Source organism: Camelina sativa, chromosome 17 (genome assembly GCF_030686135.1).
Source record: "Camelina sativa cultivar CO46 ecotype springtype chromosome 17, ASM3068613v1".
NCBI lineage: Eukaryota > Viridiplantae > Streptophyta > Magnoliopsida > Brassicales > Brassicaceae > Camelina > Camelina sativa.
Genome location: NC_141896.1, coordinates 8,043,374 through 8,066,752, shown reverse-complemented (window position 1 = coordinate 8,066,752; position 23,379 = coordinate 8,043,374). Strand labels below are relative to the sequence as shown.

At 36.9% G+C, this 23,379-nt stretch overlaps 4 protein-coding genes and 1 pseudogene across 14 annotated transcripts; 2 read left to right on the top strand and 3 right to left on the bottom strand.

The window, feature by feature from the left end:
• Window positions 1-690: 690 nt before the first annotated feature.
• On the bottom strand, window positions 691-6,672 carry LOC104756214 (uncharacterized). The gene is made up of 20 exons (XM_010478763.3): window positions 5,925-6,672; window positions 5,754-5,823; window positions 5,489-5,531; window positions 5,315-5,392; window positions 5,127-5,211; window positions 4,934-5,016; window positions 4,802-4,859; window positions 4,358-4,468; window positions 3,954-4,011; window positions 3,753-3,849; window positions 3,222-3,257; window positions 2,919-3,055; window positions 2,682-2,752; window positions 2,542-2,595; window positions 2,268-2,410; window positions 2,044-2,184; window positions 1,659-1,898; window positions 1,508-1,567; window positions 1,171-1,425; window positions 691-1,071 (listed from the first exon to the last, which is right to left on the bottom strand). Exons 1-20 carry the CDS (start codon window positions 6,064-6,066, stop codon window positions 931-933), a joined length of 2,103 nt encoding a protein of 700 aa, XP_010477065.1. The 5' UTR covers window positions 6,067-6,672; the 3' UTR covers window positions 691-930.
• Window positions 6,673-7,014: 342 nt separating this feature from the next.
• On the bottom strand, window positions 7,015-10,131 carry LOC104756211 (xyloglucan 6-xylosyltransferase 4 pseudogene; annotated as a pseudogene). 6 transcript variants are annotated; one of them, XR_015586128.1, is made up of 5 exons: window positions 9,776-10,131; window positions 9,510-9,700; window positions 9,362-9,417; window positions 8,956-9,038; window positions 7,015-8,820 (listed from the first exon to the last, which is right to left on the bottom strand). The product of XR_015586128.1 is annotated as a xyloglucan 6-xylosyltransferase 4 pseudogene, transcript variant X6 (transcript). The 6 variants fall into 6 exon arrangements; XR_015586125.1 differs by having other exon boundaries at window positions 8,965-9,038; window positions 9,776-10,119; XR_015586122.1 differs by having other exon boundaries at window positions 8,965-9,038; window positions 9,396-9,417; window positions 9,776-10,045.
• Window positions 9,585-11,097, top strand: LOC104756213 (uncharacterized). The gene is made up of 3 exons (XM_010478762.3): window positions 9,585-9,895; window positions 10,044-10,166; window positions 10,789-11,097. Exons 1-3 carry the CDS (start codon window positions 9,598-9,600, stop codon window positions 10,929-10,931), a joined length of 564 nt encoding a protein of 187 aa, XP_010477064.1. The 5' UTR covers window positions 9,585-9,597; the 3' UTR covers window positions 10,932-11,097.
• Window positions 11,098-12,119: 1,022 nt separating this feature from the next.
• On the top strand, window positions 12,120-16,278 carry LOC104756210 (protein IMPAIRED IN BABA-INDUCED STERILITY 1). Of its 3 annotated transcripts, none has more exons than XM_010478755.2 (9): window positions 12,120-12,946; window positions 13,028-13,312; window positions 13,414-13,734; window positions 13,834-14,061; window positions 14,163-14,260; window positions 14,371-14,461; window positions 14,550-15,092; window positions 15,566-15,698; window positions 15,877-16,278. In XM_010478755.2, the coding sequence occupies exons 1-9, from the start codon at window positions 12,530-12,532 to the stop codon at window positions 15,897-15,899; spliced, it is 2,139 nt and encodes a 712-aa protein (XP_010477057.1). In that variant the 5' UTR covers window positions 12,120-12,529; the 3' UTR covers window positions 15,900-16,278. The 3 variants fall into 3 exon arrangements, 2 of the variants coding, with proteins under 2 accessions (XP_010477057.1, XP_087350335.1); XR_015586120.1 differs by having other exon boundaries at window positions 12,164-12,946; window positions 15,176-15,698; XM_087494209.1 differs by lacking the exons at window positions 15,566-15,698; window positions 15,877-16,278 and having other exon boundaries at window positions 12,164-12,946; window positions 14,550-15,104.
• A 460-nt stretch (window positions 16,279-16,738) lies between these two features.
• Window positions 16,739-21,372, bottom strand: LOC104756208 (uncharacterized). 3 transcript variants are annotated; one of them, XM_087494212.1, is made up of 19 exons: window positions 21,155-21,354; window positions 20,954-21,034; window positions 20,705-20,806; window positions 20,294-20,376; window positions 20,032-20,116; window positions 19,858-19,944; window positions 19,674-19,735; window positions 19,392-19,582; window positions 19,244-19,304; window positions 18,960-19,137; window positions 18,603-18,641; window positions 18,450-18,511; window positions 18,310-18,346; window positions 18,030-18,079; window positions 17,725-17,791; window positions 17,564-17,642; window positions 17,152-17,231; window positions 16,996-17,064; window positions 16,739-16,898 (listed from the first exon to the last, which is right to left on the bottom strand). In XM_087494212.1, the coding sequence occupies exons 2-19, from the start codon at window positions 21,020-21,022 to the stop codon at window positions 16,839-16,841; spliced, it is 1,461 nt and encodes a 486-aa protein (XP_087350338.1). In that variant the 5' UTR covers window positions 21,023-21,034; window positions 21,155-21,354; the 3' UTR covers window positions 16,739-16,838. The 3 variants fall into 3 exon arrangements, with proteins under 3 accessions (XP_087350338.1, XP_087350339.1, XP_010477055.1); XM_087494213.1 differs by having other exon boundaries at window positions 19,392-19,557; window positions 21,155-21,332; XM_010478753.3 differs by having other exon boundaries at window positions 20,954-21,372.
• Between the last annotated feature and the right edge of the window lie 2,007 nt (window positions 21,373-23,379).

Sequence of the window (23,379 nt, the reverse complement as noted above, 5' to 3'; positions counted from 1 at the left end):
TTTTACTTGATTAAAAACAAAAACAGAGAATTAAGAGAACCTAAAGATCACCTAGGTGATTAAACACAGAATATAGACAATTGCCGTAAATGTAATTGGCTTGACCAGCAAGATTGAGAGGAGGATTGTTTTGATATACAAAGTAATAACCATTTAAATTACCCAAATCAAGCAAAACCTCTGTTAAATTACCCATATTAGCTAAATCAAGCAGCAGAAGCTTTGTTAAAAAAAAAAAAATTAACTCAAGAGTTTGATCAATAATTTGATCAATTGAAGCTTCCTAAAATAAGTAGACCACCACTAGCCTCAGCTCCATTGTTCTCATTACTCGAACATGCTCCATCATGACTTTTGTTGATTAATATGCTAATTATTAATTTGATACATAATTTCCTTTCTCATGTGATGGATATATTATTTTTTACATGGAAATCAAGTTTTGTACAATTTTGAAATAACATCATAAATCTACTAGCATTAAATCTAAAACATATATACAATATATAATTTCCTTTTTCATGTGATAGATATATCATCAGATATAATCTAGTAGCATTAAATCTAAAACATATATTGATAGTAAAGAGACGATCGATTGACCGGTTTTGTTTGGTTCGGTTGATACCAAATTTAATTTCCAATTATTGTCTTTGCTTTATTTCCATGATTTGATGATATGATGATAGCTTTCTGAACGCCCAAACATCAATATCTCTTTGTACAATGGTATACATTTACAAACGGGGTTCGAATATTTTTGAAGTGTTAAAAATGATAAAAAGTAAATTACTTTAATTTAGTAACTTAAAATTCAACCTATGAGTCTATGACTCTCACCAAGAAAAGACGAAAAAATAAAAATACAAAGCAACAAAATGTAAATGTCTATAAAAAAAAAAGTCAGACGGATCCTAAGGGGTTAATATATTAGTCAGAATCGGAACCTGAAGATAGAATTTGGACAGCATCTTTAGGTTCGTAATCAGTGATCGAAGCAGGAACTTCTACCTTTGCATTCCTCCTTCGTTGTTCTCTCTTTCTCTCTTTCTTCTTCTTCTCCTCCTCCAACTGTAAACAATCATCAACCTTTCTTAACTATGGGGTTTGAATAGAAAACGAGATACAATGATGTATAAAAACGGCTGGAGAATAACTAGAATTTATTACGTTATCGTCTGATTGATTTGGTGATGGCTGACTTGTCTGAACAGGTTGTTGTGTTGATCGGCTTCTCATCCACCAAACATTGCCTGCAGATAACAAGGCTCCTAGAAGCAATGTTGGTCCCATTCTTGGATCCGCTAGGTAGTCTTTGACTCTGTTCCATATGCTCAACAATTTCTGTGTTGCTTTTACGGTTTTCGGGACTCCTGATCTCATCGGTTCTGCGCTTTCTGGAACAAGTTCTGGAGTTTTTGCTCTCTGCAAGTTAGAGAGAAAGATAACAGTGAGCGAGATGTGATAAGAAACATGTATATAATGAATAAAACGGAGGTTTACTTACATAGAAAGGTAGGTTTCTGTTGTCACCATCATCAACCATTTTTGATAGCCACTTGATGATCTAGAAAAGAGTAGACAACAAATGTAACAAAGTCAACACCAAAAACTAGTGCAGATTTGTGAATCACAGGAGTTTGTTTAATACTGTGTACCTCGGGAGTTTCAGCCGGTCCGTCATAACTGACAACAAGTTGTGCTGCGGGATCAACATCGTCAGCTTCAGATTGCCATACAGTTTTGGGCCATTTACTTGATTTCTGCTCTACATTAGCACTTTCTGTAGCATTTTTATGATACCGAACGATCAATATCCTTGGGACATCAATTGGTGCCCTCCTAGTTCCACACGTGTCATAGCTGGTTTCCGATTGAACATAGAAGAAACAGTATTTCTGGTCGACAAATCCAGAGGGAGTCGGATGGTAGTAAGTAACAGATTTTAAATTCTAAACATGAGATATTAAAACATTCTGATGGATTCAGATTCAAATGCGATAAGGTAAGTGTAGATAATAGGGTTCTGGCCAGAATACTTACACTCTGGACTTCTCCGTCGAGCCACACAAATGAAAGTCGCTTAGTTTTGTGTGCAGAAACTGCTGGACCTATTGATGGATCATTGGAAGCCTCATCTGATCCGTCATACTTAGACAAAGCATCTTGCACCCTGCACATGGTCTACAAACTTGTCGATTAGACGGAGACAACTCAGACAAGAACATCAGATAAAAATGGACGACGTTAAAAAATATTAGACTCACTTCTCTCATCTTATTGAGTTCCACGCTTTGTCTTCCAACAAGGATGGCACAGTACCACGTTTCTTTATCATAACCAGCTCGAGAGTATCCTCGTGCATCACAACCAAGTTCCATTGACGTAGTGCTTCTTAGTTGTGGAAGTTCTTTAAGAAAAATAACCATAAACCAACAAAAATCATTCAACTACATGACCAAAAACTGAGTAGAAAGAGAAAAGCACATGCAAAAACCAAATATATATTGAACATATAACGAGTGGAGGAATAGGAATTACGTAATTGCTTGTTCTGCTCCAAAATATCCAGGAACCATGTACGATTGCCAGATCCTGCAAGATGGAATATCTTATACAATTAGTTTTCTAATCATGTTTCATTATTAATTCAAAACACTCAGTTCAAGATGGCGAAGGACCGTGATAAACAACAGGTTTTAAACCCGGATCCTTCATAATCACAATGGCAGGTGCAGATTCCACCTCCAACCTGTTACAAGGGAAGAATATGAGATGAGCCAATGTCTAATCATGCGGTGGAAGAATCAAAGGGATACCTATTTCCTACCACCAAACTACGCATATCAATAAGAAATCTTTACCAGAAGCAATAGACACTAACGCAGATAAACAGACTAAGAAGTGCAATGACATACCCATTCCACCAGAAAGATGCATCCTCTTCTCTCCAAAGCACGTAAGATATAGAGGCAAAATTCCAATAATCTTTTGCAGCTTGGCGAATAACAGGAGAAGCTCGCTCCCCCGTTTGTGAGAATAAAATGACTTTCACCTATTTGAGCATGGGAAAGATCAGAAACAGGACAAAAAGGGTTTAGGTAGTAGATGCGATAAAGGGAACTGTTATGTCTGGTTAATATGTTATTCCTAAGTTACAAGGATGAAAAAAAACTTGATTAAGGCTAAATCTAACGAGAAAAAAAAGAAGTTCAACAAACCTTATTAGGTGGAACTTTGGAAAGGAACTTGGGTACCTGTATGAAGAAATATGTCTCTAATTATTTACAAAAAAAAAGAGAAAGAAAACGTATTTCTAATTACATAAAAAAATAGGGAAAGAGACTGGAATATCCAACACAAGCCAAATATAACCGGAACTAGACTCCAGAAATTTTTGCAACACACAGCGGTTAAACGGATGGAGTTGAAGTAAACATGTAAGCAAACAGTATCATTCTTACAGACCATGACATAACAGAATTAGAAACATTTCAGGTACTGTGAGGTCTGCAGATAAAATCAGATCAAAGTTTCCAATAAAGTTCTTCACATGGTTAGACCTAGTTTCCGTCTTTGCTGTTTCTAGACGGCTATGATATTCAGGTTTGATAGACTACCATTTATCTAGGCATATAGACTACCAACTAGGTCACTAGGCCGGACAATTCAGTCAGATATGGTTCCTATAAAACTTAAGTTATCTGCAGAAAAATTCACATTACGATGGCTTTAAAGAATGCTATATATACCAGTGTTTCTTTTATGTGATAGAAAACTCTAGGTAAACCCAATACAGTGGTTGCAAACCAGTCAGTAATTGCATCTGTTGACAGCTCCCCTTCAAACCTAACAAGTAAGTAGATTAAAATTATTATCCTGGTAAATAAGGAGAATGAAGCAAACAAAATTCATTTAAATGACTACTCCCAAGGGTTCAGTCAGTAAGCTACCTGATGAGGCAGTCTGCAGTTTTGCAATGTGGGGGGAAAGAGACGATTGAAGGAAGGCCTGCATGCATAATATGAGGTTATAACAGGCGAAAAAAATGCATGCATTTCACCCAAGGAATAGATTTACAGGTTTCTAAAATATCAACCATAGTGATAACAGAATGAGTCTGAATGTATACATGGAACTGTATATTAATGTTCAACAGAGCTTAAACCTACTGGATGTACTTAACTCCCCAAGTACATTTATTCAATTCAAGATCCAGTTTCAACAGATGCTCACTGCTCTTCTCGCCCAATGGATCTTCTATACTAACTTCAGTTTAGTCTTTAGTTTTACTAACTTTTGAATATTCTCAGTTTTCGTTTAGGTTCTTGGCAGGGTGAGGAAAGTGATTACTTGCCTTTTCTGAAAAATACTTGTCCTGTTGGTTTCTTCTCAGCAAGGTAGGTCACCAGTTGAACATCACCAAGCTCTAACATCGCATGGTTAGCAACCCCATCCAACAAAGATACTGCAATTATAGAAGAAGCTGAGCGTAAATGGTTCCCAACCACGGCAAAGCATGTCTAAAGCAATTGTTAGCTATTAATTTGTTCCTCCTACTTGTTAAAACATATCTTTTGAGATCAGCTTGCAGGCTTGCAGTCATATGGTTACACTTTCTGTTAACAGACACATATTTTTTTCCTGAAAACTAACACTGTCTAATCTAGATACTTCAGTTTCCCCTTGCTAATTGCACTGTTCTAGCTCTTCAATCTATATTTATACTGTCTCATATTTTTAACAAAGGCTGGCAAGTGGTTTTCGCTTTGAACATACTACAGAAAAAGAGAAATCATACCAATCCTTCTCCAAGCCGTAGAGAACTGAGCAGAGCTGTTGCTACCAGAAGAATACACCTACATGTACTAAGAAGTTAGATAAGATGTAGCATTACATTATACCAAGGGTACAACTGTTTTAGAGACTATACCTGAATGAGCCATGGCTTGGAATCTTGGAACTTTAATGCAAAGTCTTGAGACATAATCGACATAAATCCTTCACGTTCAGGCTCTAAAACAGCGTTTTTACACATTAAACCAGTTGTCATCGGAAAGGAAGTAGATAAAACGAATTCAAGAACTAGAAATGGAAATGTCAAAGAGGTGTGTTAGTTAACAGACCATAAGAAACAGGTTCCAGCAGGGGAAGATTTATTTTTGCAAAATCTTCCACAGCATATTGTGTTTCAAGTTGCTCTATAATATGCTGCAACCATTAAAAACAAGTAACTGATTTGAATTAAAAAAAGAAGAAGAAGAAAGGACAGAAGAAATCAAAATGAGGGAAAGATACAGAACTAACAACTTACAACTGATTCATCAATGCCGTATATGTCATAATCCCTTTTCCAAACTGGATTTGTTAATAGCTCATAGGCGTATTGTATCTGCATAATACAAAGTAGCGATGATATAATTAGAAGAAATATTACACACATCAAAAGACTGACTCGATTAGCACTAGACAGAAAAAATCGACTAACCTTGATAAAATCAGCAGGAAGAGAATCCCCTGAACCTGAATCCCTGTCACAATCAAGTTGTCAAAGAGGTTGTTACAGTGTGTCTGCAACATATTTTTCTACTTAAAACACCTAAAGTCTAGTTATCTAATTCAATTGGAAATACATTCCAGTTGTAAAAACCAATTGCATACTTCGCAGAAGAATGAGACTAAATCCAAATTCTAGGTTGAGACAAGACACACAAAAAAAAACCCAAAACAATTCGCCAGATCGAGAAAGGTACCACTTAGAAGCAATATTATCGTACGCCTCTTTAACGTCATCCACTGAAGTGTACATCTTCACACCCAGAACTAAGAGAAACCACAAGGGATTCCAAATCAAACGATCAAAACGGAAGGTAATTGTAGTAGTACAGTACGATTATGATGATGTAGGGAGAGAGAGAGGGTACCGTCGTAGTGAGAAGGAGGAAAGGAGAGAGGAAGAAGGTAAAGCTGGAAGAGCATAGCGAGGAAGAAGAGTAAGATAGGAACCGCATAGGCTCTGAGAGTGGAGGGCATCGACGCCGACGACGACGGAGTTTCCTTCGCCATCGGGATTTTACGATACTCCGATCAAAGAGTCTCCGATTTCTTCTTTTAAGTGTAATCTTTATTTTCCGCGTTTTCTTAAACAACAATAAATAGGGGGATCAGGATCACAATCCCGTATCATTTAAGCAGGTTAATTACTTCTTAACAAAAAAAAAGATTCTATAATTACATACAGTATAGGGTTTTAGCCTTTAGTGTAAAAATATGTTAGGACTGCCAAATATTTCAATATTAGAAAGTGTATAATATATACGAGTTTTTAGATAAAATTTGCCAAAACCATTACCAAAAAAAAATCAATGAAATTAATTTATCAACTACCATCTTTTTCCATGGTTCAAAATACAAGTACAAGAGATAGTACTATTTCTTATCGCTATGTAAAACAGAGCTTGGGGATTTTACAAGTGTTTCTTAACTTTCACAAGCCTCTCTTCATTGATTTGGGACAAGACCCCGTGATCAGTCGAAACATTTATCTGACACAAAACCAATATCCTCGCGCGAGTTGCCCAGTTTTAGTGTACCAGTGATTCTACACTTTGAAGACTGATACAAATATTTTAGATTCTACTTCATCATACTCATAGCTGTCTTACTTCCGATATCCTTAAACTACAGATACTAGGCAAAAATATAGGTCATAGGATGGCAAAACAATTTTCTTCTTCTTCTTTTTCTTCATCATTAATGTGTGAAACATAAGATGACAAAAGAGAGTCAGCTTAGCTAGAATGTAAAGCTGCTTTACTACCGAAATCCTGAAAGTGAATTAATATTGCTTTCATCATAGCTGACTCATCATTCTCCTTTAACTCTCTTTATATACTTTACATACAAGTGGTAATGACAATGCTTAGAAACTGGGCGAATTATGTTCCTGGAACGAATTACCAAAGACATATGCAACCTTTCCTCCAAAGCCAATGAAAGAGTAACTAAACAAAATTGCAGTATCAAATTTCTCCATATATTGACTAAAAATTGACAGGACACACATCTATGGAAAAAGAATTTGACAACTAAAACTATTGCCAATCAACAACAGATATAATGAAGCAAAGAAGGAAAAAGTGCAGCACATGCCAACAAATTGCATTGTGTTTGTGAGAGCATCCGTATATTACCTATATGTTTCGTGTAATCTTTCCAAGCTATGATTTCCGTTCACTCATTGATTTTCCTAGCTCTATGGTTTGGTTTCCACGTGCATTCTTCGAATATCAAATTTATCTACTGCCTCCAAAGGAGAAACTGTTTCGTTTCTGATCCTCTTAACCTTGGGGCTCAACAATCCCCTGTGGCTAAACCCATACAACTTAAGCACTTGATTATCTGCAAAATTAAAAGCCCTCTCCATGCTCTTGAAGCATCTATCGACTGCGTAATCAGCATAGCTGCCACACGGTTTGCACCCCACAAAATGTGTCACAAAAGGCCATCTCTCATCCCCCAATCCTGGATGATACTTCTCTACCATCTCTTCATACTTATCAACCAAACCTTCCCAAAACCCGTGCAAATAGTATTGATTCTCAACATAAACCTTGTCTATCCACTTATCCTTCTGCGAAAGCAGGAGATATATCAACGCAGACTGATCATCAGCCTCAAATGCTGGCCTGCCTTTCAGATAAGCTGTCAGTACCTTCCCAGCTTCGTCACGGATAGGCCCTTTTGGTCCCATTGGAGCCCAAGCATCTAATAAATCCAACGACCACTGACAATTTCTCAACAGAAAGACACCAGTGTTCAATGCAATCCATGACTTTTGGTTGAACAACAAGTCCGGATAACCGTGTATCACCAGATTATGCTTCTCGTACCGAGACAAGGGGATCTCAAACAGTATATCAGTGAACAAAGCATCACTATCCATCCACCAAATCCATTCAACTTCTGGATGAGACAGCATTAATATCCTAATCATAGGCAGTTTCGTCCAATACCCTGAGAGCTCCTCATCCAAATTAGCCATGTTATACACAATCTCTATCCCGTGAAGCCTACAGTAATCAATCTTGTTCTTCACGGATTTCAAAAGATAATAGTCTCCAATTGGTTTGTCGCAGGGGCTTGGGGAAGAGCCTGTGAGAAGCAAGATTCGAGCTTTGCCATTGACAGTACTAGGAAACTCAGGGTTCTGATTCAGCCATACCTTGCGTTGACTATCCCAGTTGGTGACTTTAGGACCTAGAGTGTACGTCGCATTGGGAGTAGTAAAAATCTCAGCTTTAGGACCTAGAGTGGACGTCGCATTGGGAGTAGTAAAAATCTCAGCTTTAGGCGGCTCAGCAGCAACCAAGTCCGTCGAATTCGAATCAGATGGGATCTCCGGGAGGATAGTCATCGGAATGGTTTCTTCCTCGATGAAACTCTGCTTAACAGAGTCAGCGTTGGAAGAGCTTCCAAGGTTACCAATACTGATTGTTGCAAGTAGGACGAGGATGGTCACGAAGCCGCAGAGAATCATGATCTTGATGTTAAAAAAGGTATTATGGATCTGCCAACCGCGCAAAAAACCACGACTTCTCCCTCCGCCAGTTGATACAGCCGTAGTTGACAGCCCTCCGCCACTTGCTGAGGATCTCGACTCATCATGACACATTGCACCTCTCTAGATTTCACCCTCCAGATGGCACTTGAATCCTGACACTTTCTTACTTAATCAATGAAGACAGTCTTTTTAGATTCCAACTCTCTCCCTCTCTGAACTTCACCGCTCTGAAATTTCAGATCTTTTTTGGCAGGATCCTGATGGAAGAAGACTAGTAGAGATGAGATGATAGACATTGACAATCTCAAGAGTCTCCTTTTCAAATATTAAATTAGATAATGGAGAAACATGGTCTTAATTAAATATATTTTGGAGACAATAAGGGGAGATACAGGACTAACAACAACTTTCATCATTGCCGCCATAGGCCCTTGCTCTATACTAAATTTGTTAACAGCTTAAAGGTGTAGTGTATCTGCAAAACATGAAGTAGTAGTACTGATGATATTAGCAGAAGGCTAACACACAACATAAAGCAAACAAATTTCTCACAAAAATAATCAAACAAAAACCTCTATATAAATTCTGATGTACAAGTAGCTCTTGAACCTGAATCCATGACATGGTCGATTTTTCAAAAATATTGTTCTAGTTTGTACCTTCTACCTAGAACTATTACAGTCTGGTCCTCAAATTTAACACTCATTACGGAAAAAACTAACAGCAACTCATAGTTGTACATCAGAATCATGGGATTAAAACTAGAACCAAAATTAAGGAAATCGAAGGAATTCAAACCCGTAAGCCAAGCCTACAAAGGTACCATACCAACCTCGTCCAATGATTTGATCGATCTGTTGCCAAAGAAATGTTCAGAAATGCTCAAAAGATAGAAGTAACAAAAAAAGCTAATTGGAGTACAACAACAAGTTCCGGTTCGGTTTACCTTTACTTAAACCGAATTTAATTGACCTTCCCGGTTCAAAAAACCCCAAATTCGACAGAGAAGGGACGCGAGCGAGCGAGCGAGATCGATGGGGTCATCATACTCCGCCTCATTTTCTAACTCCACCACCACGACAGCAGCTCCTCCTCCGTCTCCGCCTTCATCGCTTCCGTCGCGCTCCAATACAAAACCTAACGGAGAAGAGAGACCACGTTTCTTCGATGGAAAAGCGAAGAACAAATGCTGGGCTAATGCTGACATCGTACCTGGCCGACATCCCGAGAGGTGGCGTAAAGACGCCGCCGGGAACATAGTCTGCAAACGTTTCGGAAACTGCAGTGGTTGTCTCTGTTTCGAGTATGATCACATTATTCCTTACTCCAAAGGTTTGATGATTCTTCTCTCAACTCTTCTTCTTCCCCCTCCCAAATGTGACATTTTTGAAATTAGGGTTTTGAGTGATAAAAGTAATTGTGGATTTGTAATCTGAAAGTTTGAATCTTTGAAGCTTGATGGTTGGATCTCTGTGAATAGGTGGAGAGTCGGTAGCAGAGAATTGTCAGATACTTCAAACAAGAGTTAACAGATTAAAATCAGCTCAAGAAAATGTGGATCCGATCACACTTAAGAGCTACTCTTGTGGTCTACAATTTACGGGTATGTACTAACAATAACATGGTGATGAAAAAAATCATAACTTTGTTCCTTTGGGTTTACTTATCTCATAAGATTTAATCATTACATTGTTGAGGTTTCTGTTTCAGTGTTCATTATGTCAAATATCATGTAGAGAGACTACGATCTGCTTTTGTGTTGAATTGTGCAATGGCATTTCACTCGTTCTGTTTTATTAAGTGTTGTGCTTGAATAGCTTAGCTTGTTCGTTGGAAGTTATGCTAAACTCATACATGTGGGAGCTGCTTTTGCTTTTAGATCTTCTTTCTCTTTTTGTTGCTGTTGGTTTTTTTTTGTTTCTTTACTTGAGGAATTGCACTTGACTAGCCATTAGGAATCTTCTTTAAATGCAAAAAGCAATGCCTTGAATTGTTTTTAGGTGTGTTGCTAAGTTTACATTTTTATAGGAGTGAAGCAAAGTGTTAAATGCTCTTGGGAATTGCATTTTCTTTCCAAAAAGACTCAACAGATTGGTTAGATCTGTTTGATCTTCTGACACATTGCAATGATTATACACAAGTGGACTTTAAGTGTGTGTGTGTCTATTGTTCTATGCATATTAGTTTAATCACTTTCTCAAGATTTTTCCTACTAATGTAAACAGACAAGGAGCTAGATGTAATCGAAATGGCGGTTTATGGAGACGTGTTACGACCTGGAAAAGAATGTCGCTGCAAAACCGTAGCCGAGCTGCTAGGTCAGTCCAAGTCCAAAGATGGTAAAGCCGCATGCGAGTTACCATCATAGAGAAAATAATCAAACCATGTCTTTGTAAAGCTCTGATTCAAACTCTTATGCTCATAATTATTTGTTGGTTGATCCATCGTCAGATTATTTTACGTATTGAAAACCATTGTTTGTGAGTGAGAGTTCTGATGATATACAATTGGAAATAAAAATATCTGCTTGCACATTGTAACCTAACTTCAAGTCAACAAATTGATTGTTTATACATCAACCACCTAATTCACTACTACTAAATAGATAGACGAGAAACAATAATGACTGTTTTTTCACTATAGAGATTTTTTTATGGTTGATCGTGGAGACATGAAATATCAAAAAACGGGAAAGGTGCGCAATTATGTGTGAGCCTAATTAAAGAAAGATGTCTACCAAAAAAAAAGTTAAAGTCAATATAAATTTCCTTTTAATTTTTTTCTTCTTTTTTTTTTCCATCTATATAGTAAGTTGCATTCAAATTTTCAACCAAAACAAAAAAGATTTGCTGTTCATAATAAATTACCTAAAGAAAATTTCAAAAAAAAAAAGGGGTAGTTGCAGGGATGTTCGAAATTTCGGATTTGAACAATAAATGCAGTTCCAAACATACACACGTATACACGCATACATTGGTTGGAAAACAAAAAAACTCTGTTATGTAAGAGTCACATGATATATCTATCCAACAATAATTCAATATGGAATACGAATTGATTACACAAGGGCCGAAGCTCAAATCCCAAAAGAATTATCTTTGCTTTATTGGACTCTCCAAAAAAGCATTTTGATACATACAACCACTTCGGTTATTAAACTAAAGGAATTCCGAATCGATTCATATAAACACACAAAACAATACGAATGAGAAAAAATACAACAATGTTTGTGATTGTATGTATAATACACACACATGATCCCCTAAGGGCACATGACAAGTGTGAGGTTTATAATGACTAAATAAAGATTGATAAATAAATAAAAATGTCCAAACTAGTCAACAACAACCCACCGTTGTTTTGTTGGCCGTATTAGCTCACTCTCACACTGGTCGCCGCTAGTCAAAAACTCGTTCGTTCCATTTTCTAATAATCCTACAAATTTATCGATTCTATTTCTTAACAATGTTGTTAAGTCAAATAATGTTTAAAACAAACATAAAAGTTGTAAGTTACTTTTACTTAGTAAAAAAGGGAAAAATACTCAAACGTAAGCGGGAAAAAATAAAATAAAAATGGTGATCAATCAACTCAACTCATGAGAGTAATCATTGTCGATGGAAAAAAAAAATCTTACCGTAGATTTCGCCTAAAAAACATTTCTATTTTTGATTTCACGACATTTTAGTTTTAAACTTTTAATTATAAAGGACCGTCGTCTTCCGCAATTCACGCCGAAATTAAAAAGAGAGTTCGGAAAATATAAATCACTAAAAAGTAAAAACATTCTCCTCCTCTCTCTGTATATATAACGAAACTGCAATAGTTGCAGTTGAATCCGAATCCGGATCCGGTACAGAGACGGTTCGGATCGTAACCGGCGCTGCTTTAAAAAGAGATCATTCCGGTACACATGTGTTGACGACGACGCGTAGGAGGAGCTACCAAACACAATTCTGAGAAGGAATGGGTTGTGTCAGCTCGAAGCAGACTGTTTCCGTTACGCCGGCGATCGATCACTCTGGTGTTTTCAGGGACAATGTTTGTTCTGGTTCCGGTCGAATTATGGTTGAGGATCCGACGACGACGACGACGACGACGACGACGGAGAAGAAGCTTTTCTCGTGGAGGAGTAAGAGCGGGAAGAAGAGTAGTAGTAGCAGCAAGAAGAGCGGTAGTGAGTTTGGTGAGCTGAGTGAGTCTGGCCGAGCGAGTTCCAATTGCAGGAGTGAGTCGGTGAGTTTCCGGCTCGGTAACTTGAGCAAGTACCTTGAAGCTGAACAAGTCGCAGCTGGTTGGCCTGCTTGGCTTAGCAACGTTGCTGGTGAAGCTATTCATGGTTGGGTTCCATTTCGATCCGACGCTTTCGAAAAGCTCGAAAAGGTTTCTTTTTTATATACTGTTCTGTAATTTTGTTTCAAAATGTTGATCGTTCTGAAAATGATTTGGTTTGTGGTTTTGAAGATTGGACAAGGGACTTATAGCAGTGTGTTCCGTGCGAGAGAGACTGAGACCGGGAGGATTGTGGCTTTGAAGAAGGTTAGGTTTGACAATTTTGAGCCGGAGAGTGTTAGGTTCATGGCTAGAGAGATTCTGATACTTAGGAGATTAAACCATCCCAACATTATCAAACTACAAGGTATTGTTACTTCAAAGCTTTCTTGCAACATACATCTCGTCTTCGAGTATATGGAGCATGATCTCACTGGTCTTCTTTCTAGCCCTGATATCAACTTCACTACTCCACAGGTCAGTTTCATTAAAAGCATCATCTTCTTTTGTACTGATTTATTTTTTGTCCGGATTGTTACTGAGGAATATATATGACTGTTGTTGCTCTGGCCTTGCAGATTAAGTGTTATATGAAACAGTTGTTGTCTGGACTTGAACATTGTCACGCACGAGGTGTGATGCATCGGGACATTAAGGGTTCAAATCTTTTGGTGAATAATGAAGGGATTTTAAAGGTGGCTGATTTTGGGCTAGCAAACTTTTGCAATGCTTCTGGGAATAAACAGCCTCTTACTAGTCGAGTTGTGACTCTGTGGTACCGTCCGCCTGAACTTTTGCTCGGGGCTACGGACTATGGTGCATCTGTTGATTTGTGGAGTGTTGGCTGTGTTTTTGCTGAACTTCTTCTCGGGAAACCGGTTCTGCAGGGAAGAACTGAGGTAAAACCACAAAATGTTTTCTTGTATAATATATGCAACAAGTAGCGTCAGACGTTTTGATTCTGTATATTGCTCTGTTTATTGAAATGTATGCTATAGGTCGAACAGTTGCACAAGATTTTCAAATTGTGTGGATCTCCACCTGCAGATTACTGGAAAAAGTCCAAACTTCCTCATGCAATGCTTTTCAAACCACAGCAACATTATGATAGTTGTCTCCAAGAAACTTTGAAAGATTTGTCTGATGCTGACATCAATCTTATAGAAACTCTTCTTTCTATAGAGCCTCACAAACGTGGTTCTGCCTCTACTGCCCTTGTTTCTCAGGTAAATTATAGCAACATCTCGTTTGAAGACTTTTTGATTTCTAAGAAGATATAACTTTGGTATTGTTACATCTTTTTGATTTCCCTTTATTTATTTTTCAGTATTTTACTTCAAAGCCTTTTGCTTGTGATCCCTCAAGTTTACCTGTATACTCGCCTAGCAAGGAGATTGATGCAAAGCATCGAGAAGAAACAACAAGGTCAGAATTTAATTCATTGTCATCATCATACTGTGGAAACACACACTAAAATGTCGGGTCCTGGAAGCACTTATATTCATTATTCTCCTATGTCATTTTTGGAGTTCCAGGAAAAAAATATGTGGGAATGGGAGACGTGGTACAGAGTCAAGGAAGCCAACACGGAAGCCTCCTGCATGTGCCAAATTGGCACCAGTTGAGGTACTTCTAACATCTTCTCTTGTTTACATATTATCTGCATTTTTTGAGGAGGAAAGATTTAAAAACTATCTCATTTGTCAACTTGCAGGATGTGCGGCACCATTCTCAGAAATTTCAGAAACGTAATGGTCATTCAGTACATAATTCGATTGATAGTGATGCCACAATATGTGAGAAACCACAAAAGCCATCATCAAATCATGAAAAAGATGAAGCCTCTCATGTAAAGAACGCATCACAAGGAGATGTGCCTTTCTCAGGGCCTTTACAAGTCTCTGTATCAAGTGGTTTTGCATGGGCAAAGCGAAGAAAAGATGACATATGTGTTAGATCACATAATAGATCACTCTCAAGAGGTCACATTACTAACCTGTTGGGACCTTCTCCTGCTTTTAGTGAGAACACTGACGTTGACTCTAAGATAAATGAGAAAGAAAACGAAGAAAAACATGGGGCCAAAACGGATTCCCAAGACCGTGAGGCGTATGAAATGTTGAAGCTTTCAATGCTAAAGAAGTGGAGGCAACTTGAACGACCAGATTCTTTTGATACTTCTGACGAGTACCATTCACAGGAACTGTCATTGGCACTTTATCAGAAAGAAGAAAAGGCAGCAAAGCTGGGTCATTTGGTACGTCTTTAGATTATTGAAGCAATCCTTTTTCCCACAATTTTGAAATCCTAGTTGATATACTAGATACCTTGTATAATTAGGTTCCCACGTTTCCAGCGAGAGATATTAAGAACCTGGTAGAACCTTTCTTATACCAATCTTAACTTATATAAATCAAAGTTATGATCCTGAAACTTCTGATATGCTATTTTTTATAAGCTTGCTAATGGCAATGGCAGTAAGCTATGGATTTGAAAGCTTCATATTGATGTTTGACACTGACATCTTAAAATGAGGAGAAAGTGATCCTGATTGCTATTTGACTGAGTGTAGCTTTATTACTTTTAATTATTTTGTCTCTCTCCCACTTTTTATATTCACCTAAAAACTTGAGAGGTAAAAGTAGAACATGCATGATTTGCTTAGTCTTCTTTTAGGATATTTTGGAAAAAAAAAAACTCAATGATGCTAATGAGTTGAGACCTTGACAGGGTTACGAAGACAATGATGACAAAATTGAATTCTCAGGCCCCTTGTTGTCTAAATCTTATGGAGTTGATGAGCTTTTAGAACGTCATGAACGCCAGATTCGCCAGTTAGTTCGAAAATCTTGGTTCCAGAAAGGTAAAAACATAATGCTACTAACTAACAAGAAAAAGAGAGTATTTTTGTGATCTACTCTGCTATAGCGCCTTATAGTCGCCTAGATTCAGCACTTTGTGTTTTTATTTTACTTTACACTGTTTAGTTAAAGATCTTAAGACATGGTGAGCAACAAGTGTATGGCTTTTTTGAATTGCAGGTAAGAAGAAACAAGGGAAATGAGTGACTCCGTATAAACTTGTCTGTGTCATAAAAAGCTTCCCAAGTGGATTCCTGATGAGAGCTACAAGAACTCAAAAGACTAGATGCATACTGATGAATACAAAGTTAACAAGATCTTCAGAAACTGTGATGATCAAAAGCAAATATGGAGAAAGCCATGAAGCAGTTTTTGTTAATGTTATTTTTTAATATAATCTTTCTTTAATAAGTTATTCTTTTTTGAGAATTATAATAACTACACCCAAATTATGAATTCCAGGCATATATTGTAAAGAGCTAGCACAATATCATAAGCGTAGGTATATCTATGTAAAATCTAGTTGTATAAAAGAAGACCAGCATATTAGTAGTTGTCCATAAATTACTGATTTATTCCAAAGTTGGGGACCCCTTCTCGTTTCGTAATGGTGAGTGATATGTGGCGTGGTGTCATGGTATTTAATGATGTCTCGTGACGATGGTTTATGGTAGTGATGTAGGATTATGACGCTTGGTGTTATCATGTTGTATCAATATCACTCATCAGGATCAGGACTGTGACACATTGTGCTCTAGTGAAAATATATATTCTGTGTACTTACATGTGTCTACTGATCAGAATTTAAGAATTTCTTAATACTAATCAGAACTCAAACACTGTAATAATGCATTTGGTATAACACTGTAATAATGCATTTGGTATACTTTTTGACATTTCGGTTTTTTTCTTTTCTTTTGCAGTTGCAATCATGAAGAATATGATAATTAAGGTAAAAAAATACACTCGCAAACAAATTCTACAACACTGGATCGATCAAGGATGATAGCAATCCTACAAGGATCTCTACCTTATGTATTCCTTTTAAAAAATAATGGTTTTTGTCAACTTTCTTATCAACAGATCCCAAGTTTTTATCCCTGTAATTTAATCGGCAATTCAACCCCCCTGATGATGCCGGTTCATTGCATTCTGCATCCTCTTTCTACTGATCGGAGATATATCAACCCACGCCTTATTCTCTGCAACAAAAAAGTTTCAACAATCAAACGAAATGGACTCGTGAAACTATGAGATTTGTCGAGCAATCTTAGACTAGAGTAGACGATATTCAAGTACCTCTCCAGTATCCTGAAGCCGAAGCAGTTCCAATCTTTCTGAAGGTCTCCTATCTGTCAATGTAGCAAGCTGAGGCCAAAAGAACTCAATGAGCCACAATTCAACACAAGTGAATACATGGCTATAGTAATGTGTTTTGCTAATAAACAACATTACCCAGAAACTGAAGCGCTCAGGATCTTGAGGCGTTGGGATCATCGATTCAACATTTAGAAGTATTTCAAGTCGTCTTCTGTCTGCAAAATAAAGACAAAGGGTAAGACTAGATCCTGTCTGAAAATATAAGAATAAACAAGTGGCACAACTATCAATCAGTTACTATCATAAAAGACAATGGTTGATTCAAAGATAGTTTTTAGACGGTTTGAAGACTAAGACAGTATCAACAAACAAATGTTTCTATTGATTTTGAGCATGAGCATGGCCCAGGAAAGACATTAATAGCCAGATATTTGAAAGAAACAGTACTTGAGTATGGGTCTAATGAATTGTTTCAGTTGTTATAGCTAGGCTGGAAATATCAGAACTCATGAGTAATTCAATTCCGTTTCTCAGCTAAATGTATTACCTCCTTGTCTAGCTGCTTCCTTTGCTCTATCTAGCCATGACCGAGCAAATGATGCTGCATTGGTCGTCAGTTCCCGCAGCTTTAAGAAGTCATAAAGAAAGGTGAGGAAAAAAGAGAAAGGAAATAAACTCACAATAGAAAAAAGTAGAGAAAAATCATACAGCTGCTTTATCTTCCTCGCTTTGTGGTGGGGTATCTGTCACCCATTCAACCTCTGCAACACGATACCTGGAAAAGCAAAAAGCGTAATAAGAGGTTCAGCGTTTTTGTGTCTAAATATGCTGCAATGAGGTCATGTATATAACAAAGTCAGACATGTATTATAAGAAGACTAAATATTTGATCGCACACATGTTGAAAAATATAATTTGGGAACATGTATATCACATCCCAACACGAAAACGAAGACATTGTTAAGCAAAAATCATGAGCAACAATATCAAGCGATCAGAATGACAAGGCTTACCCGTCTTGATCCCAAGCTTTTACAATGCGGCACCTTCTATGGCTTTCCAGCTGCAGAAGCCATATATTACGTTAATTATTTGACAAGTTACATATGAAATAACGCCACAAGATAAGTAAAAATATAGAAACTGCAAACTACTTTTATCAACAGTTTATGTCTCAATCAAATACCAGATTGCCCAGAAAATGATTTCTATAGGTTTACTATGTCACGGCATCAGAGATTTAGTCTAATAGATCCAAGTAACATTTACGAAGTAATGGAAAATGATACTCACCTCCAGGACAAAACGTCCATCCGGGAGTGGATCACACCTGAGTAGTTCCAAAACATTAGCAGACTTAGGGTGGGTTATTGTAATTTAAAATCATCAACTAGAGGACATCAAATATCATCAGAAAGAAACAAGAAACAGACTCTGTGATTTCAACTTCGCAAGCAACATCCACTGGAGAACCTGTCGCAGAATCAAGAGCTACCTATGAACATCGGAATGGGCAAACCTTACTAGTTAGGCATCTTTTACGAATGTATAATGAAGAAAAAGAAGAAAAAGGGAACAACACCCACCATTCCCATCCGATGATTTCCTTCCATTATTCTTCTCACCTGTTTCAGTCAACACATATTAATCAATGTACTAAAGTACAAACAGTACTATTGCTGCGGAATAAAGTGGCCATAAAAGTTTCAATCTATTAAGGCTCACTTAGAGACCACTTTCTCTTTTTCTCACTTCACTTTCTTGGGGTTATTTCCTAAAGTGAGTCGCCGTGTCTTTATGAATAGTTTTACAACAACGTGTACAGTCTAAGATCATTTCAGAGTTTTGTGATATCAAGCTGAACCTTTTTTACACTAAACGAGTTCCAATCGCAGCAATTAGTAGGCTACTTAAGTTCGTAAAAAAAAGCTGGAAGAACTCACCATTAGTCGATATCGTGGTTCAAATATGTGAAGAGACAACTTCTGACAGGGGATGATCACATCCATGACGAAAAGGGGCATACTTTCATTGCCCAAGTGGACCAGAGTGTCTTGCTCTGATTTCCTTTCAGCATACTCCTCTGGAAAGTTTTTTTGTATGATGTTATTCAGCGTCACACTGCCAACACAAAGTTGCTTCAGTAGAAGATTAAAGCACAAGCTACAGGCACATAGTTAGTATGGCATGTAGCTATAAGGTCAATAGAGAAAGTTAAAAAAATTACCTGACAGCACATGTTCTTGGGGTCATAAAAATAACAGTTCGACATAGTGGACATTTGTTGCCTATATTCCACAAAAAATTAATAAGCAACACAATAGTAAAAGAAGAATTTTTCAGGAATTAAAAAACAATCAACCATAAAAACCCACCACGATCCATTGACTGAAAGAGGCATGATCGGCAGAACGTATGCCCACATGGAGTTGTAGCAGGTTCATACAGCAATTTCAGGCAAACAGTGCAATCAAAATCATCAGAACGCTCAGCCTTTTCATGGGTTTTACTCATCGAAGTAGGCATCACTTTCTCCAATTCCTGAAGATTGGATCGGAGAGGATCGCTTCATGCGATCAGAAAGAAACCCAAACTTAAAAAACGACACATTTAGTAACGTATCAATAAGGAAAAAAGAACAGAACACATAGATGTACCTAAAGGGATCAATCTGTAGACCTGAGAGGATAGTATCACGAGCTGCCTCATATCTTTCTAGCTGCAGAAAATAAAATAAAAAATTGACACATGTGACATGAAGTAGACCGAGAAACTCTTGATAGTAGTACCTTGACTTAAAAACAAAATGAATTTAAAGACAGAAGAATAACTGAGACATACCAACATGAGGGCACAAGCCTTTGTAGTATATGACTTCACTGAACTACTCTGAGCATTCATTAGCTTATCAGCATCCTTTAGAGCCAGCTGCAGGAAATATCAAGTTTTCCAGGGTGAGTAAGGGTTCATAAATTTTGCAACTGGTGGTAACAATTTAGCAAGTAGAATACATACTTCCCCAAGCATCGACATATCAAAACCATTCAGAGGTCTATATTCAGAAACTGATGCAGATCTCTGCTTCAGATATTGGCCAAATCTATAAAGTAAAATGGATGGGAGATGGAGACAGATTAGAATATGTCAACACGGCGTATTATTTATAAACTGAGTAAAAAGGCAAAACTAGATACACGATCCAATGTAATCTTTGATCAGAACAACATGACAACTCCATTGGAAGTAAAAAGAGGGCATCGGTTTTGTGAAACCTTACCTTATATAAGCAGCACTTCTGTTGCCAAGAACAATAGGGTCAAGAGGTTTAATAGTACTGGCTTTCGAATAGCTGCTAATTGCCTGTAGGAAAAAAAAAAAGCCATGTTATCGGCAAGAACAACAGATGTGTCTGTCTCATTTGGGTTCCAGTATCAAAGCTTTAAACTACCACGAATCTGCGGAATATTCAACTTGAAAACAGGTTGATAAGTGCTACTATCATATTATCATGTTCACCAAGAAGCCACTCAACAAAGTAAACCACACAAAGAAGCTACAAGATAATCAACAACAAGCCTTAATTTGTATCATCATGCTTTTTGTTGTGCTACCTATTGACTCTTCTCTCGCAAGAACCTATCCCTAAAGAAAGTAAAAAAGGCCAAGAAAGATGAAAAGGGGGTCTGACCTCTTCAAAGCGAGACTCTTTGAAAGCTTGGTTACCCTTCTCCACAAGTTGAAAAACCTGATTGTGTATCTCTATAGGTAACGAATTGTCTGCTTCACTGACCTAGAAAAAATCAAGGAAAGAATGAAACTTTTTTAGATAACTACAATAAGATGGATGATCTTTAAGGAAACAAGAACCCTAACGAAAATCTAAACCAAAACAATCGGAAACTAGAACATGCATTGTTTGTAATCCGCGAGGACTCACCAGACCGTAATTTTCGACATCATCCAAACCAAACAAAGTGAATGCCGGAAGAGAGTCTTCGTTCGACATCTGAGGAGTGATCTAGAAACGGACCCAAAGAAAAATTGAAATTTTGGGGAAGAAATTTATGTTAACAAGGAAAGAGATTGAAGCGAAGAAGCAACAGCCCAAGAGAGAGAGAGAGAAGAGAGAGGAGAGTACAGTATCGTGTTCTGTTCTGGGTCCTTCGTTTGCAACCACGGATTAGAATCCTCTACGTGGTTGGTCTCTCTCCAAGCTTCACCTTTTTTTCTTTTTTTCTTGCTTCAATCTCTCTCTCTCTCAGTAAAGGTGAATCCTTTCTGAATTTTGGGGTCGGAGGAACTCACAAATTGAGCTCATCAGAGTTGTTCGCTTAATTTATTTATATCTTTTTAGTCGAAACGAGTCTAAAGTCTAAACCAATTAATAATTATTAAAATTTTATAATTAAATAAAATAATCTTAATTAAAGAATATTTAGTTAAATCAAAATTTTATTAATTTAATAAACTCGTTAATTGAATATGCTGAAGTTGAAATCAATTAATAAATCAAGTGAGAGATCATGGAGCATTGGATTGTCCTTGACTAAATATACTATACCCAAAAATGTAGAATGAACATTAGTATTTAATTTTTTTTTTTTTTGACAACAAAATACAAGATTGACTCAAACAAGTCAATGCTAAGGAAAATTGTGAACATAGGTAACTAAGTGCAGTGCTGAACTCGTTTCGCCAAATTGTCCGCTTTACCATTAATATTTAATTTCATAAACCCAAAAATGTAGAATGAACATTAAGTATTTAAAGAGTGAAATAAAAACAAATAAATAAACTTGGAGAATGTTTGACTACACTAATCTTTACAAACTCGTTCAGCTCCGAGTTCAATGCTGGACTAATCAATCATCTTTACCAATCCAAAATCTTTCACTAACTAAAACTATGAGAGTTAATTACTTCTCGAACAAGACACTCCTTATATCAATGTGATTCCATGGGCTTATAGGCCCGTTACAAAAGCCTCATCATAACGTGAATCTTTTGAGTATATTAATACTCACTTTTATGTTTTTTTAATAAAATCGTTGATTGATGGTTACTTTAAATCGTTGATTGACTGGAAACAGAAAAGAAAAATCCAACAGCTACGATGGGATTGGGTGATCCACCGCTCGATGTGGTGCAAACCAATCCCACGGCCGCAAACCAATTGGTTGGTACGAAGCCAGATAACGTTAAATGCCGCACGCTTACTGAATACTACACTCCTACGATGTCTTCGTAAAGCTATAGTATGATGCAATCATAAATACATGACATTATTTTTCATTGTCAAGACTCAAGAACATTAGTTGCTTTTCTTGTCTAGATGAAAAAATGTCTTTAAAGAAAATATCTAACTTAATAGTGATTCAAACACTAAGGACATGTTTATAGGGGGATCAGGTAAAGGTGTTCTTAGAGGAGAAATATTGTAAAAATAATGTAAGATCAGTTCTTAAGAACTTTTGTTAAGAAGTAAGTTATTGGGAGAACATGTATAAGATCTTAAGATTTAATAATATAATATTTTTATAAAAATTTTAAAATGTTTATTAATGTTTAATAAAAAATTTAAGAATGTTTAATACTATTTAATAATATAATGTTTATTAATATTTTTAAACATATTACAATTATAAAAATTTATAAAATAACATTTATAAAATAACATTTTAATAACATGTCTTCTTTAGTCTTGTAAGAAAACTTGGATTATGTATACAATTGAGTCTAAAATGTTCACGGCTAAATCTCAAAGACAATATATCTGGTGGAAATTAATGGACTTATTTAAAGTAGAAAAGGTTTTACATTTGTAGAATTGGTTACATTGACGAATGGGATAACAAAGAAACAGATAGAACGGCTAGTAATTCACAGTTGTTTTGATTGCATCCAATATCTGTGTCAAACAAGAGCACATGATATGTTAGAAACTGCTCTTTGGGTCGGAGCAACGTGATAAGAGAAAAGGATTAATTGAGATCAATATTTACTTACCTTCAAGAAACAACGTTCAAGGATTGTTGCAGAGATCTCTGCTCCAAAACCTCCTGTTATTGGAGCCTCATGGCTTATCTGCAACCCAAGCAAAAACAAAACAGTTTATAAGATGGACCAGACAAAACAAAACCCGCCATTATCATTTAAGTTAGAGCTTACAAGAAGTCTACCAGTCTTTTTAACCGAGGCCTCAACAGTTTCTTTGTCCCAAGGGAGTAGAGTCTAGACAAGCTTGTTACATAATGGTAAGCTGAGCTCCCCATCCAACAAGTGTTATGTCATTCCCTTCTCTTATAACCTGATCATAACCTCCTCTTAATTAGTCTCGACTATGAGATTGTCATCTTCTAAGAG

Coding starts and splice junctions, on each gene's coding strand:
- LOC104756214 (XM_010478763.3), bottom strand. CDS start 6,066: ATGGCGAAGGAAACTCCGTCGTCGTCGGCGTCGATGCCCTCCACTCTC. Junction 4,860..4,933: donor CCAAGCCATGGCTCATTCAG/GTATAGTCTCTA, acceptor TAGTACATGTAG/GTGTATTCTTCTGGTAGCAA. Junction 1,568..1,658: donor GACCGGCTGAAACTCCCGAG/GTACACAGTATT, acceptor ACTCTTTTCTAG/ATCATCAAGTGGCTATCAAA.
- LOC104756213 (XM_010478762.3), top strand. CDS start 9,598: ATGGGGTCATCATACTCCGCCTCATTTTCTAACTCCACCACCACGACA. Junction 9,896..10,043: donor CATTATTCCTTACTCCAAAG/GTTTGATGATTC, acceptor CTCTGTGAATAG/GTGGAGAGTCGGTAGCAGAG. Junction 10,167..10,788: donor TTGTGGTCTACAATTTACGG/GTATGTACTAAC, acceptor TAATGTAAACAG/ACAAGGAGCTAGATGTAATC.
- LOC104756210 (XM_010478755.2), top strand. CDS start 12,530: ATGGGTTGTGTCAGCTCGAAGCAGACTGTTTCCGTTACGCCGGCGATC. Junction 14,261..14,370: donor CATCGAGAAGAAACAACAAG/GTCAGAATTTAA, acceptor TTGGAGTTCCAG/GAAAAAAATATGTGGGAATG. Junction 15,699..15,876: donor AAAATCTTGGTTCCAGAAAG/GTAAAAACATAA, acceptor TTTGAATTGCAG/GTAAGAAGAAACAAGGGAAA.
- LOC104756208 (XM_010478753.3), bottom strand. CDS start 21,022: ATGTCGAACGAAGACTCTCTTCCGGCATTCACTTTGTTTGGTTTGGAT. Junction 20,807..20,953: donor ATGTCGAAAATTACGGTCTG/GTGAGTCCTCGC, acceptor GATTTTTTCTAG/GTCAGTGAAGCAGACAATTC. Junction 18,642..18,959: donor AACCACGATATCGACTAATG/GTGAGTTCTTCC, acceptor TGACTGAAACAG/GTGAGAAGAATAATGGAAGG.